We start from the raw sequence: 15337 nt of genomic DNA, 5'->3' as shown, positions 1-15337 counted from the left end.
AAAACGTAGAGACATGGAAATAAAAAATCTAAACATGAACTGCTGACTCTCAGGATAGAAAATGTAAAGAAAAACTCCATATATAATACCCTATTGTAAGTAGATTAATAATGTAATACTGTATAATAAAATCTTGCCTTGTAAATCACTCCAGTAAATGGATCATTTGGCTCTAGAGATGAGCTTTCTCACTGTTTTGCTGTACAAAGAGCAGCACAGCTCCCCATGGCCAATTCTGCTACAAAACTCTCTTTCTTGGGCACACACAGAGGGCAGGTTGGACACATTTGGGTCTGTTGGCAGAGGAAGACGTTCCAGGGGCGTAATATGAGTCTCTGTGTGAGGATGAGTGTAGGCTGAAGCTGCCTTCCTGGTTTCAGTTTTCCTGGAGTACATGAAAATTTGGGATGTTCCAGAGAGGAATATTATTACAGTGACGTGACCGGAAGATTGCTCACAGGAGTCTGAACTTTGTTTCTATTCCTGGTCACGTGACATTAGTTTAAATAAATCTGGAGCAGGTAGGAGAGGGCCAAATTCTGCAAGTTTTTGGCTGTGCAGGACTGCGGTGAAATGGGAGGACTTCTGCTGTCAGGATTTGCAGATTGCACCGGCTCAGTGTTGTCTAAAACAACATCACATCAGGTTTTGGTCTTGGCTGCAGCATTTACTGCCTGACCGAGGGCAGTCCAGCAGTAGCACAAAGTCTGTGCAGCCCTTCCAATAAAAGTTCCTAAGGTCTGACATGGCAACCAGTTTTTTGCCTGTCGGACTGGCATCACTCTGGTTTTGTGAACACTCATTTTGTCCCAGTGTTTACAGACAAGCAGGAGGCTTCGTACAGACATTACACACTGAGGAAAAGGGTTTAACCCGTGTGAAATAACCCACAGAAGTTAGAATGTAGCAGAAGATTTAAACTCTTCTGGAGGAAGAGTCATGGATATTATGTACATTCATTAGAAGAGAATTGTTGACTAAGTGGTAAGAACTGTGTGTTACTGACAGATTGCCCACATTTTTGGCAGTTATTCTGCCAGCATATGATAGAAAGGAGGAGTTGCTATAGTGATAGGCATTTGGTTCTGCATACATTATGCTATCTGTGTGCATAATGAGATTTTAAAAGATTTTCTTCTTTTTTTCTGTTGTAGCACTTTGTCTGAATTCCATCTAATAGAACAGAGGAACTGCCCTGAGAGAATTCCTCTGAGAGAATTATTTTTCTTACAATTTCTGTATGTTAGTGGCTTGTAATGAAACAGTAAATAACATTGGCATGAAAACCAGGAAATGCATCCTGTAAATCTTGTTTTTACGCTAAGTGTTACAGGTCTATTTTTCTGATAAATTCAATAAATTTGATTAATGTAGAAACTTGCATAAACAAGTAATTTCTGTGTTTCCCTGCTTACATATCTGAAGTTTATTTGCTATATGGACATAAATGAAGTTGATCCTAAAGAATTGCAAAGTGCTACTATCCTGCTTCATAACTAGCATGCTGGATATTTTGATAATTTTTTTTTAGCATCATGATTTAATTCTTGGTAAGAAGAGATCTTATGCATTGTGTTACAGAACAAAGATTTACAGAGAGTAGCACTCAGTTATCAAAGGGAAGCAGAAGAAGGCGTATCATAATGGCATCTGGAATTGGTACAAATGTCACTGTGGTACCTGGAGATCCACTAAGAATAGGTGTGTTGTCTTTTCTGCTTTGTCATTTATATTATTTATTTATTTATCTCATTAAGTTGGAGGGGGCCCCATGGAAAAAGTGAGTGTAATTCCCAAGAGTCCAGGTTTGGTGACCACCTGGATTTCCTAGCTCTGCCTCAGCTTTCTGTTATCATAGAGGAAGCCTTAGAGTAAGACACACGGTAATTTTTTTATTCAGCTTTCCAAAAAATATTTTACAAGGGTGACCTTTTAGGCATCTTGAGGTGACTCATTGTGACACTAAATCTGCATAATTACTCTTTGAGCTTCACTTGAACAACATGGGAGGGGATTCAACTGGGCTCTAGAAATGTTTGGGGTTTTTTTTTTCCCTGTCTAAATGAAGGCCTCTGTTTGCATTCCTGCTTGTGCCCATGGAGTAAAAATGCAGCAATTTCCTTCAATGTGTTTATGATTCCTTTCACCAAACAGATAAAAACTCTTTAATTACAGACTTATTTGCATATTGTAGAGTCTGAGATTAAATCTTTACTCTATTTAAATAATCCCTCCCTCCATCCACTTTATTTGTATATAAGTTAAGTTTATAAGAACCTACTGAAAGGGAAAATATAAAGTGTGATAAGTGTTACCACAGACCTGATATCCCTCCAGGAGCAGTCAGGATTTTGGGCTATAGTTTGGACTTCAGTGAATTTATGCATATGCTTGTTTTTAATTAGAATGGTAATGTCTTTTATGAAGAATCACACAGTCATACATCCTTGTTCACAAACGTTTCAGTGTGTCTAGAAAAACCTGCTAAAATCCTGTTGATTTTTAGGTTGCCCGGTGCTGCCCAGCTACAGACACACAGTCCACTGGCTTTTTGGAGATAGTCCAGTTGAGGAAGTAAAGACCTTGGAATACCGAACCCTGGTTGGGGGTCGTATCCTAGAGGTGAACACCAACTCTGGTCAATTTGCTGGACAATTCCAATGTTGGACTTCAGCTAGTGCAAAACTAATGTCAGTTTGGGTAAATGTCAAGAAGGAAGGTTTGTTGAAAATTATATGACAAATTCTTGAATTTTAAAATATATTCTTTCACTCTGTAGAGACTTTCCTGAAAACTAACTTGCTTTTGTGCATTGAAAGTAATTCACAAATACATGTTTAACTTCACATATGTGGATAGTCCCATTTAGTCAATAGACAATGCCTGTACTCAGAGTTGGATATGGGAATTAATGTGTATCCAAATATCACATGGGGGTTCTGATTTCTTACTTGTGTATCTGAGAAGCTGAGAGAATGGGTCTTTCTGCTTAAACATTTAAATCAGGCAGGCATTTCTCCTTCAACAAATGATACAAATTGCTGCTGTGATAGCCCACCAAACTGAAACAAAACTGACTTTGAGGTTATCTTTGGAAATACCTTCATTATGATCAAAATAATTTTAATATAATTGCCATAATCCAGCATCATTACAATCAATATGGTAGTGATCTTACTGCAGTCACCCTTAAACACATCAGTGTACCAGGGCACACTGCACACTCACTGATTTCCATGTTAAGTTTTCAAGAATATCTTGTAATGTTCTCCAGTGTAATGCACTTGCACAAAACCACATTAGTAGGTTATAAAATGTACAACTGAGGATTATAGATGAAGTTGAGAAGAATCTTATGTATGCACCAGCAAGACACTCGTCTGTATCTGCAAACATGTTATAAAGCTTTAAACATTTAAAATACTTTAGAAATTAATTACATTGTCTTTTTAAAAGCCCAGTTATAGTTAGGAACTTAGATCCTCCTAATAGTCTGGCAGCAAAGCATCGATCTCCCTTTGACATTAAAAAAAAATAAAATTCTGACCAGTCAATTCCCAGGGAATGCAAATCAGATTTAAAAACAAGTGTCTGTTGAAATTCAAAGGTTCTGTATCTGTTTTTTCTCTTAAACTATCAATATGGTTTGGCTTATGGTGCAAAGGACTCAGGCAGTAGGATCAGATCCCCTACACTGTGTATGAGGGCATTCTCAGTGACTGTTTCACGGGTGAGGATGGTTCTGGTATGTCTGGGGTTAGAGAGTCAGTTACATTTGCAAAGTAATTTCACTTAAACGTATCTATGATCAAAAAATTTATTTTAAAAATAAAAATTAAGTAAAAATATTAATTAACTGAGTCAGAAAATATTCTAGTAGAATTTATCAAAAAATAAGTCCAGTCCTCCTTGATCCTAATCTAGAGCTCACTGCAGTTAGAATTTCTGAACAGGTCTAGCCAGGTCCTGAACTCTCCACCTGGCTAAGTGTTGTCCAATCCCCTTTCCCAGCCAGGTTGCTCAGTATTTTGAGGTGATTCCATTTTGTAGTTGTGAGCTTTAACTCTGATTGACACTTACGTAAATGTTTCATCATGACAATACCAATGCATTTGTGAGACTGCATAATCTCCTTTGGTGGTTTTTGCACAGTAGGCATATTGAGGGCACTTCTGAGCAGTATCATCCTAGTTAAACAAACAATACAGTCTCTCCATCATAGCTGCAGTCAGTAAATTTAACTATTTCTACTTTGAAAAAGGCCCTTCTGTATTATTTTAAGAAACCCAGAAGTAATAAGGAAACATTGAAAAACAATAAGTTAAAGAATTCATTATGTGCTGGAAGAGTGAGCCTGTGGACACAGCTGGTAGCTATCAATTATTCTTGGTTATTATAGAAAAACCTGACTCCTTCTGTGATCACATAAAGATCTGTCAATATTGCATAGTACTTCATCTTTTACCAAGTGTCAAAAAAAAATTTTGGAGGAAGGGGTAAGTGTGGAATTGTGACTAAATATAAAGGTAGTAATTGTCAGAAGTGATCGGTTTTTAATATAAAACGCTCTTTAAAACAAATTCCTTTTTTCATCTTGCCAGATGCCTCAGTAGCAAATTACTTTTGCATTAAGTACTTCTCTGTAGTTTAGTACAGGATTTTCTTAAGTCCTGAAATTATGTGAGGTGTCTGGAGTAAGATGAGTTTTCTTCAGAATAAACTTATTGTAGAACAGCAGGAAATCTAGAGAGCCTGATTTATAGTTTCCTCTTTTTAATGCTCATTTTATAAAAATGTTATGAAAGTTTTAAAAGAAGCTCCTCAGTTCCTACTGTGAGCCAGGTTCTGCCCTTCATATGCACATATGCTGATCCCATTTGCTTTTTAGAGAGCTTCATGCTCATAGGTAAGGGCTGAACTTGAGGGGAAGCTGAGTAGGACTAAATTCTACTTTGGCTCACGATCCCTTTTCATAATGCTGAAATATTTGCTTGTCTACAGAGGATGCAGTATCTGTCCAGCCTACAGTGTTCTGCCAAATTAATCAAAATGTGACACAGCTACAAGGTACAGTGCCTCTCTCACACTGCTTCCAATTGCATTTCTTAGATTATGCATGGGAGTATGCTGAGTGGAGTCCTTGCTCTGCGAGCTGTGGGCATTCAGGAACCCGCTCCAGAGGGCTACAGTGCATGAACGCAGAGAAACAGAAAGTAAACGAATCCTGGTGCAGAGAGCTGCAAAAGCCAGTAATTATTCACCAGTCATGCAACACAGAGGACTGCCCTGCCAGGTAACCTCCTTTGTACTCTATTTCCATGTGCTCTATGTGTATTAAAATGCACTCACAACCTCCTGAAACTGTGTTTTTCTGTGAAATTTCTGTGTTCGTGCTCCAAGTCTGAAGTTTGGGGTTTATTTCATGAACATTGAAGCATGAGAGATGTGAAAATGGATCCACTAGCAAGAAGGGAAACATTTGATTCAGCTGAATAAGATCAGAGTGTGTCTTACATGCTGCTGCAGCAAGTCTTGCTGCTATCACATCTCAAAAGCTAAGCTGGAGATCTTTCTGAGACACTGTGATGTGTTACTTCTGTGGAATCTGTGCCACCCTACGGAGAGAAAACTCTTGGTGTTTAGAGCAGCGAGGATACCTTGTGTTCACCTGCTCTCAGTTGTGCCAGCAGAGCTCTGAGCAGGATATTTGCTGTGGAATGCTTCATTTGTCTCTAATACCCATCAGCACAGTGCTCCTTGCATGCCCTTCCCTGCCAGTTTTCTCACCAGATCAGCTGGGGTACCTTGTGATCATGGGGCTGAAAATATTTATATCGCAGACAAGTACACCTCAGCAACCAAAGGCCAAAACCTTACCTTGAGACTACTTGAGTTGCACCGAGCATTCCGGCCCAACAAGATGTTGCTCTAGGTCATTAGCAGGAAACCCTACAGGAGTCCTCAAAACAAGTGCTTTCTGTTGCTTTAAGGAATTGGCCATCACTGTCAGCAAAGTAAAAATCTGTGAGGGATGCACACACTTTGGAGTTGTCCCTCACTGAAAATTGTTGGGAGGGAAGTGTTAAAACCTTAACTGACATTGTGGGAGTGAATCTTGCCAGTATGTTCTAACTCTGTTCTAAATAGAGAAAACATAGCAACAGATTTATATCAGAAGAAATTTGTTTATATTTCATTATTAGCAGCCAAAAACCAGATCATCTTAAATAGTGAGACTGAACTCCAGCCAGCCCGTAGAAAGCAAACATTTTGCCAGTGGAAAGATACTGAAATGGAACCAATAGTTTGAAACACAGATTAAGTTGCAGGTTTCCCTCTCAAACTCCAGCCTTTTGGAGCAGATGACAGGAGGATACAACAGGGCCTGGTGCTCCCCTGAGCAAGGTCATGCCTTTCAGTGAATTGCAGGGTGTGACTTAATCACTGGACCCAGAGTATTCACAACAAAAACAAATCAGTTGTTTCATATGGCTAAACAGAATGGGCACTGAATCGTCTTTTAAAATACTTTGATTTTTTCTACTTTTTTTATTTTGGCTTTATGTATTCACCAGTGGAAGGGAATTGTGTGTATAGTAACATAATTAGCTCATATACATTGCTTCTCTTTTATGAAGCATTCCATGCTTTCTATACAGGAGCATCCCAGATGCCTGAAAAGTACAGAAAATAGCCATGTGTCTGGTTCTTGGTGCCTATAACTTCTCCTCTCCCTGTGATTACCGGCCTGGGAGGGAAGTGCAAAATGTCCAGACTTCCCTTCCCATTTCCACACTTACTGATTTCTGCACAACCTTCTCATCCCAAGGCAGCTCTTTAGAAAGTACCCATAGAATTATTAAGACTTTAAACATACAGTCAGTGCCATGGACCCTTTTTATTCAAAGTGGGTTTTATGTGTTTAATGACTTTCTGTCACAGCAGAGAAGTACAGTTAAGCAAATATAAGGGTTTGAGTGTGTACTTAACTTGTGTTTGCTGTGCATGTGCTGCACCAAATGTTTGCAAAAATACTTGCACTTTAAAAGAGAGAGAAATGCAAGGGTGCAACCTGTAAAAGATTAATCTTCCATGAAGGGATATAGGCTGCTTGACTGTAAGAAAATTAAGTAATTGCTGAAGAGAATAGAACATTTTTCCTGTTATCACAGTTGTGCTACGCGTAAAGTCCCATTCTGTATTTCTAGCCTAGATCTATGAAAAGATCAAGTAAAGACATTGTATTACCACCTTCTGCCTACCCAGTGTTGTTCCCAGCTGCCAAGACAGACTAAATCTTTGCAACTTCTGATCAATAAGTAACATGTTCTGCTTGAGCCATCATCTAGCGAGATCTCCATGCAATAAATTCGGATGAGTTATGACACCTGTCACCTTAGTAGTAAATAAATTGGTACCATTCGTTTTATAAGTTATGGAAAAGCACGTTGTCCTTCCTTCTGAAATGTCACATCCAGCAGGGTCTGTAGAGCTTACCTAGCATGGTAACAGGCAGTGTAATTTCTGTTAGCATATATGCTAAGTCATCAATTAACCACATTTATAAGATCTTGCTTAACTGAATAAGCTGATTCTAAGTGTTCTCACATCCAAAACTTGCAATGACAGATTCTTTTGATTTTTATTTGCCAACAATTGCTGTGAGCTACCAGCAAGTTTGCACTAATTGCTATAAATTTGTCTGTGCCTCCTGTAGGTGGGTGACTGGTCCATGGTCTGAGTGCTCTGCATCTTGTGGCAATGGATTCCGCCATCGACAACTCACGTGTCAACAGCTAAAAGCCAACGGCAGCGTGCTGGCATTGCTGCCAGGAGCTTGTACACACAGGGATCGGCCTGTGGGAAGGAAACCCTGCACGGGCCACTCGTGTTCAGTGGGGCCAATACAGACAAAGGGACAGGTAATTTACAGCGTCTGTCTTGAAACTCCATATGTTGTAAAGGTGTGTCAGTGTCATAATGCCATCGGCTGAACATCTGTCCTCTTGCACAAGGGAGGAGTTCTGTGGCAGTAGCTGTAATTACCTTTCAGACCAGTCAATTAGAAATCCTGGTTTGGGTTTTTTGTTTGTTTGGGGGTTTTGGTTTTTGGTTGATTGGTTGGTTTTTTGGTTTTGTGTATGTTTGGTTTTTTTTTTCATTTTGTGATATCTGAGCAACTTTTATTTGTTGAAGACTTGACCCAAAACCAGAGTATCAGCTTCAGTATATTTTACAAGCTAAGCCATTATGATATATTTCATTTTCCAAGCTAGCATATTGCTTTTATTGCAGTCTTATAAGAACACAGCTTGCATAGCTGTACTTGTGAAGTCCCTGAAAAAGACGTATAAATGTGCTTCAACAGCAGTTGCCACAATATTTAGTGCATAGAACATTTTTCCTGTATTTTCTGTTTCTTCCTTTATGCAGTAAATTTGTGTCCATATTGATACAATTTTTATAATTATTAACATTAAATGGCAATACTATTTACTATTTTATGTGAAAAGTAATGACTTAGAATTACTTTCCCGATACAGGTTTCAGCAAAGCAAGTTTGTGATTGTCAGAGGTACAAAAAGAATGTTGTAACAGTAGGGTTATGACCTTATGAGAGCAGACAATGGATTTAGCTTTAGAAATAAGCAGGAAAGTCAGTGTCCTGGTGAAATTCTACGCAGAGAATCCAAAACATCTAGGCTTAATCTGAACTGAGGTGTGATAGGGCTGAAGAAGGAGAAACACAGAGCAAGAATTACAGCTGGACTGTGTAGCTGCAGTTGGGTAGCTGCCTAGAAGGGTAATTCTGTTGTTATTAATTTGGTTGTTTCTTTTTCTCTCCCCTCACCCTTTTCTCTCTCTCCATTTTCAGTGTTCTGGTCGCTGTGTAGGCCGCCCTGTAGGTTTACAGCATCGTCATTTTATATGTCAACTTCGTAATGGATCTTTGGTGCCAAACTCTTTTTGTGATGAAAGAAAGAGGTAAACAGTTTGACAGAGTTACAAGTTAGATTCTTTAGACAATCAAATTAAAAGTACAGGATTGTCAGTGCAGTATAAATATGCAAATTCTTTCGTACCAAATACAAGGAAGGGAGGTAGTAACAGTTATCCCTCTGTAGATACTGGATGAATTCAGGAACTCCTGAGTGCAGAGGTTATGCACTAAGAACTTGGAGCATCCAGTATGCAGTCTTTCAGGGTCAGTTAAATTTTCCTAAAGGTAAAACACTTTTTCTATTCCAGGATTGAGAAACTGGTTTAAAGAAACAGGGCCTTATCCTTTGTTCCATTATGAATGAGAAGGCGTGATGAATGGGCACAAAATGAAATCCAGGGAATTCACCTTAAATATAAGAAAAAACTGGAACAGGTACCCAGAAAAGTTGTGGAGCCTCTATTCTTGGAGATACTCAAAACACAGAGATGATCTTGAGCATCCTGGTCTAGTAGGCTGTGCTATGAGCAGGAGGTGTGGGCTAATCAGTTCCAGTCACCCCTTCCAGCATCGGGTATATAATTTTGTGAATAAGGGTTTAGCAAAAAAGCAAAGATTTAACTACCACTTATTTCCCTCCACAGGCCTCCTGTCAGAAGAAACTGTTCTTCAGAGGCGTGTGATGTCTATTGGAGGACAGGCCCTTGGAGGCCTTGCAGTGTGGACTGTGGGAGAGGATTTCAGTCAAGACGAGTGTACTGCCTACACAGACAGAGTAATAAACCTGTGGCTGATCAGCATTGTGGATGGAGGAAGAGACCAGTGACCTGGCAACACTGCAATGTCACATCCTGTGGCAGTATGTAAATGTTTATTTAAATATAAGCATAGTAATAGTTTGTAGCAGTTATATTAGAAAGTGACTCACAGTTGTACACTAATGATTCTGCAAGCATTTGATTGTACATCAAAGGTAAAACTATCCTCTCCAAGGAGCACTTCATAATCCTGGGGTTACTTTTCTCTAAGTAGGCCAGTTTGATATTAAAGCCTCAAAAGCACTTTTAGAAACAGGATATTTAGGAAGTTGTTTTTTTGCAAACTTCCCTACATGACTGTGCCAGTTGTGACTCACAGGTCTCTGAGCAAGCTGTTAATTCCTCCAAGATGGGGTAGTGTTCTGAAGCAGACAATAAGTAAATGAATGCAGTGAGATCACACCTCTTGTGACCTTGTTTAGTTTTGAATTCACTGTTGCCAGGAATGCACAGTGAAATAATTACAAACCTACTAGGAATCCATCAGTTGTTTACAATTACAGTGACAAGTTCTGCTGTTTCTCTTTTGTTCATTATAAAGCCTTGTAATGTCTAAATATATTTTTCAGAAGGCGAATGCAAGGATACAACTCACTACTGTACATTTGTAAAGCAACTAAAGTTATGCTTGATAGACACCTACAAACAAAGATGTTGTCAATCATGTCAAGAAATGTAAGTCCTCTATGGCAAGTTCATGATGCTGCAGTGAAGAGATGAGAAGAGAGGTCCATTAATCTAACATGCTCGAAGTATATACTTGTAAAAGAGACATTAGTTGTAACAATTAAATGGAAACGTGGGGCTAATGAAAAAAACAGTATTACAGATTGATGTGCTGGACAGGATATTTTTTCTGGGAACTTTTATTATTCACTCTTTGCAATGGAACTTTTAATGTTTTAAACATTTTCGTTTCTGGATTAGCAAGATAATATCATAGCATATCATCTGTAAAATTTTACAGGCCATCACATTACAATTTTATCAGGGGGAAAAAAGCATTACCTAAAAACACCAGATAGGGCTTACTGTCCTTAACTTAAGAGAAAATGTCACAAAAATACTTTGAGAAATTTTGCAGCAACTATTGACCCCTAGGTTTTCAATTTTTTTATTATATTTAACACAATTTTTAAATTTATAGAAGCTGTGGCTTGTAGTTGTAAAATTTTTGGCAGCAACCTCATTTTCATAAACAACTTGAGCTGAAGGGTTGATCTCACAGGATACGTTTTACTGATATTAGCTGTGAGATGGATACACAGAAGTACATTCAATTTTTCATGCTTGTACTTATGTGTATGCAGTAAAAGACACTATAGATGCTAGTACAATTTTCAAAGCTGTTTTGAATAAATGAGGTGTCATTTTTTATCATTTCTATTCTAATTCCAGTCTCTGAAGTACGATTGAAGTTCTGGCACGATTACACTTCAGTACTGATAATAAATTAGACAGAAGACTTCCTTGTCAGAGCTGTGAAGGAAACTGTGATCACTGTTCTCTTGCACATCAAGTCAAATGGGGAGCCAATAACTGGCCAAACACAGCTGTCAGATTTCCTGTCTTGAATAATCATTTTATTTTTCTCCATTAATGGGGAAAAATATCCAAGGAGGAATTATTAATTATGAAGATAAACAAGTGAAAGAAGTCTATTTTGAGCAGTTTTCCATCAAGATGACTTTTCATCATGACCATTAACCATCTGAGTCTTTTGCAAGTTGATAAATTCTTATTATGATATTCCTGGCTAAATTATTTTCCATATTGCAGATTGTCTGATTTGGGCTGTAAGCAGAGGGAACCCCACAGGAGGCAGAAAATAAATGTTTATTTTTCTTTTGTAGTTTCCAAACTACTGCTCATATTGGAGGCCTGAGTGCTTGCATTGACTTGGCTCTTGTGTTACACTCCTGAGCTGTTCCAGGCTGGTGAGCAGGTGTGCTGTTAGAGCAGTTCCTACCCAGCATTCCTGCACAGGGTTTGCATCACTGAAAATTAGGTTAGCACTACTGTATAGAAAATGTTTAAGGTGGACTGTTGAGTCCAGGGCTGACTGCAAGGAGAGGATATTCCTGATCATTGCCTTTAAAATCAGCAATGGGTCTTGATTGTTTAAGCCGTTTCTTTAAATTAAAATAAAACATTTGTAAGATACTTTTGTAGATATTTATTGTCTGATTTAAAAGTGCAATATTTTGTTTTGTACAGTGTTTAATAAAGATTTTTTGGACGTATATTTTTTCTTATTACCAAAATTTCTTATTCCTGTTTTCCCTTTATATTTAAAGTTTTCAAATGTTAACACATAGCGTTTTTGTTGCGTTAACTCTGATTAAGTATGCATGCTATACAGAAGCAGTGCTGTAAATGTTTCTTATTGCAGTTGGCATGACATTCCTCTGTAGATTATTTTATTGCTTCTCCAGTAACTGAAGATTTTAGCTTTCTTGAACGTAGTTTTGATATCTCTGAAATAAAGTATAGTTTGATTATTCAACACTGTGATTACCCAGAGATTGTTTATTACTATGATTTTCATGGTAGCCATGCTTTCATTCTTTGTTATTTTATCAACTTACTATGTCCATAATTCTGGGATTTTTTCAGAGCCTCAGTTCGTATTTTTAACAGCTTATCAGACAGATTCTCAGCTTCACTACAGTCTGGTTTGCACTACTATTAAGAGATAAGATAGTGAAAAAGAAGGAAGAGAATTTGCCAAAATTCAAACAAGTCAGCTCTGATTCACTGAAATCTAGAATCAGGATTCTGTAAAAGGTGGAATAAAGTTACATTTCTCTGCTGGGCCTTCACCAAGCAGAGTTCATTTAGATCCTACAGAACAGCTCCATGTTTTATATTTAGTGAGTGGTGAGAACAGCTACATGAAAAAGAAGTTGTTTCAGAATATCCAATATAGGTAATAGTCGTTAGAAAGAAGAGTCTCATAAACAGTATGAACAATAAAAGCATTAAAAAAATTTTATTAAATAGAAAATAAATGTCTAGCAGTGGATGGTGGTGTTCCAGAGTTATCCTAGATGGTAATATTGGCAAAAGTGCACAGGTCTGTTTAATTTTCCTTTGGTTCAGCAGTGCATTCCCTTTTTGCAGTCTTGAAAACAAAGTCAAGATTCTGTGCAGCCTGCTGCTGTATGGCAGAGTGCATGGAAAGCTCTTCTAGAATAGCAACTGAATCCATGAATAACTTTGCTTTTACATTTTGGTTTAGCATGACATCATAAAATGCTTTTTTAACAGCTGTTATTTTGGAAAAATATTAGTTTTCCAGCCTGCTCTTCATTTGATCTGCATTGCAATAATATGTTGCTTATGAAAAAGTTGATGTCAAGTATTGAATACTGTCTGAAGGTTTATAGTATCATTTGATGCTTTTTCTGGAAGCACCATCAATATGTTGTGGCTCTTTCAACTGTAAAGTAATAAGGACTTCTCTCTTTCACTATTAAACTTAGGAGAAAACATTAAGGACAAAATGAAAGGCAATATGCCCCTCCACCCTAAAAGTCTTTAAACACATCTGCAGAGGAACTCTTGAATGTATCTGAATATACCCTCCACTTCCTCTCAAATTTTTTGTACCGTGCTGGTAGGTGGCAGCAAATTACTTTCCGTAACTTAGGGGAGGGAAGTGACTTCAGAACTGAAAAAACAGCTGTGTAAATTAAAAAAAGCATCTGGCCTCACTCACAGACTCAGAGGAAGAGCCACTTGGATCAGAACATGCAGGCACACGTAACTTCATGGATTCAGATTGCATTTCTCCCTCCCTAGAAAAGAGAACTGGAAGGCGTTAGGAGCTTCTGTAAACTGCTCAAGAGGTACCAAGGTTGTGTGTAGGATATAGACCTGAGTAGATGTAACTGTGCAAAGGTTTGACTTTGTTGTTTCCTCAGTTGTGGCCAGAGATTGACTAAAAGCAGTGTTTGTAAGTTTTTCTTCTGTGGTAAAGGAAGATGACACCGAGCTGGACTTTTTCCTTTCCTACTTTTAGGATCTCACAGTTTTACATTGTCCTTGTTCATTCACAATCTGAGGGATGTGAATAATCTTCAGAGAGAAAAGTATAACAGTTGCTGTTTCATTAACAGAATAAGTCATATTACAAAACACACTATGAAAAAAGAATTGTCTGAAAGTGACTGATGCTCTAATGATGTCTGGATCTCTCTCATGCAATGCTTTTGTGCACAGCTGATATGTTCAGTTCAGCTTTCTTGCTTTCATATGACCAAGTTCCTGCTTTAAAAATGTTTCTATCGTTGCTCTTAGCCCTTTTATGACTGATTATGTTTATGAAGTACAGGCACATAATTCTGCGGAACTCTGTTCTACACCAATAGGTGTAAGATATGCAATACTGAGAAAAAAATCATACTGGAGTACTGTGATAGAGCATGATAATACACTTAATCATAGAACAATTAATTCATTCATTTAGATTCCCCAAAATCAGCTAAGGATATATAGAGAAAATACTGAATATCTCATACAGAAGCATAGTCATATAAAATGTCTGTAAAAAATTTGGTTTCTGTGTATTTGGAACAAGCAATTCTTTGAAGAGCAGACAGACTGAAGCCAGGCTGTCTACAGATTTTTGCATCTTGGCTGATATTTTTTTTTTTAACTGAGTTTACACTATTTTCTGTTATCTCTACTTACACCTGTACAGTTTTCTGCCATTTTTTCCTTCAGACTGCCTCTGCAGTGAACTCTGGCAGTGATAACCGGCTGTTTAGCTTTAAAAATCAGAGAGCAGGATCAAACTACGGCAGATGTTAACCTTTTGAGCCTGATTCTCTCTGCTTTCCCACCATCTACATTAGAAATTAAAAAAAAAAAACCAAAAAACAAAAAAAAACAAAACAAAACAAAAAAAAACAAAAACAAAACAAACAAAAAAAAAAACCAAAAAACAAAACCTTTGCAATCTCATTGTGAAATTTGATTGAATTTGTACACTGGGTTTAAAAATTACTTAACTGCTCAGGACACATGCACTGAGGGTTTCAGTGTGGCCAGAGCTTTGCATCAGTTTTGTTACTTTAGGAAGTAAGGCTGAAAGAGCATGATCAGGGAAATAAGAAAACAGAGTCTAATGATCTGCTTTTGGCGTTTGAATGGTCTCAACTACACGTACAGAAAAATTGATTGCAATTGGAAATTACAGTGTGACCTTTATACTCACTTTAGAATGGAATGAAGGAAAAGTAACTATGACTAAAGCTAAACCCAGGTTTTTAGAAATGCCTAGGTGTCATGGCATTCTATCTTGTGATTTGGGCAGCAAAATATAAAGAAAAAGACTTTACTGGATTACTGAGATTATTACTGATTACTTAAATTATTATAGATAGCATTATTTGCTTACTCTGTAAAGGACATTACCATCAAAAGACACTTGCTATTTCACAAATACAATCATTTGGTTGCAGAAAATCTGGAAGAATTAAATGTGCAATACATATGCTTGAGATGGAGCATAATGATATCTGAGAATTCAAGGAAATCAGAATGTACAATCAAAAAAAGGACAGATACTATG

At 37.7% G+C, this 15337-nt stretch overlaps 1 protein-coding gene across 6 annotated transcripts in view; it reads left to right on the top strand.

Moving 5' to 3' along the window:
• ADAMTSL3 (ADAMTS like 3) overlaps nucleotides 1–12267 on the top strand; it is a 173475-nt gene extending 161208 nt beyond the window's left edge. For all 6 annotated transcript variants that reach the window (XM_027644164.1, XM_027644165.1, XM_027644163.1 and 3 more), the window contains 7 exons: nucleotides 1582–1701; nucleotides 2507–2719; nucleotides 5110–5293; nucleotides 7718–7922; nucleotides 8876–8985; nucleotides 9586–9800; nucleotides 10329–12267. In XM_027644164.1, coding sequence (XP_027499965.1) covers nucleotides 1582–1701; nucleotides 2507–2719; nucleotides 5110–5293; nucleotides 7718–7922; nucleotides 8876–8985; nucleotides 9586–9800; nucleotides 10329–10438 — 1157 coding nt within the window. In that variant the 3' untranslated portion in view covers nucleotides 10439–12267. The remainder of the gene's footprint in view (nucleotides 1–1581; nucleotides 1702–2506; nucleotides 2720–5109; nucleotides 5294–7717; nucleotides 7923–8875; nucleotides 8986–9585; nucleotides 9801–10328) is intronic.
• Nucleotides 12268–15337: the final 3070 nt, after the last annotated feature.

The sequence above is a fragment of the Corapipo altera genome, unplaced genomic scaffold, assembly GCF_003945725.1.
Source record: "Corapipo altera isolate COAL_440 unplaced genomic scaffold, ASM394572v1 50, whole genome shotgun sequence".
Classification (NCBI taxonomy): Eukaryota; Metazoa; Chordata; class Aves; order Passeriformes; family Pipridae; genus Corapipo; species Corapipo altera.
The sequence above is the reverse complement of the archived record's forward strand: the minus strand, read 5'-3'. Positions and strand labels throughout refer to the sequence as shown.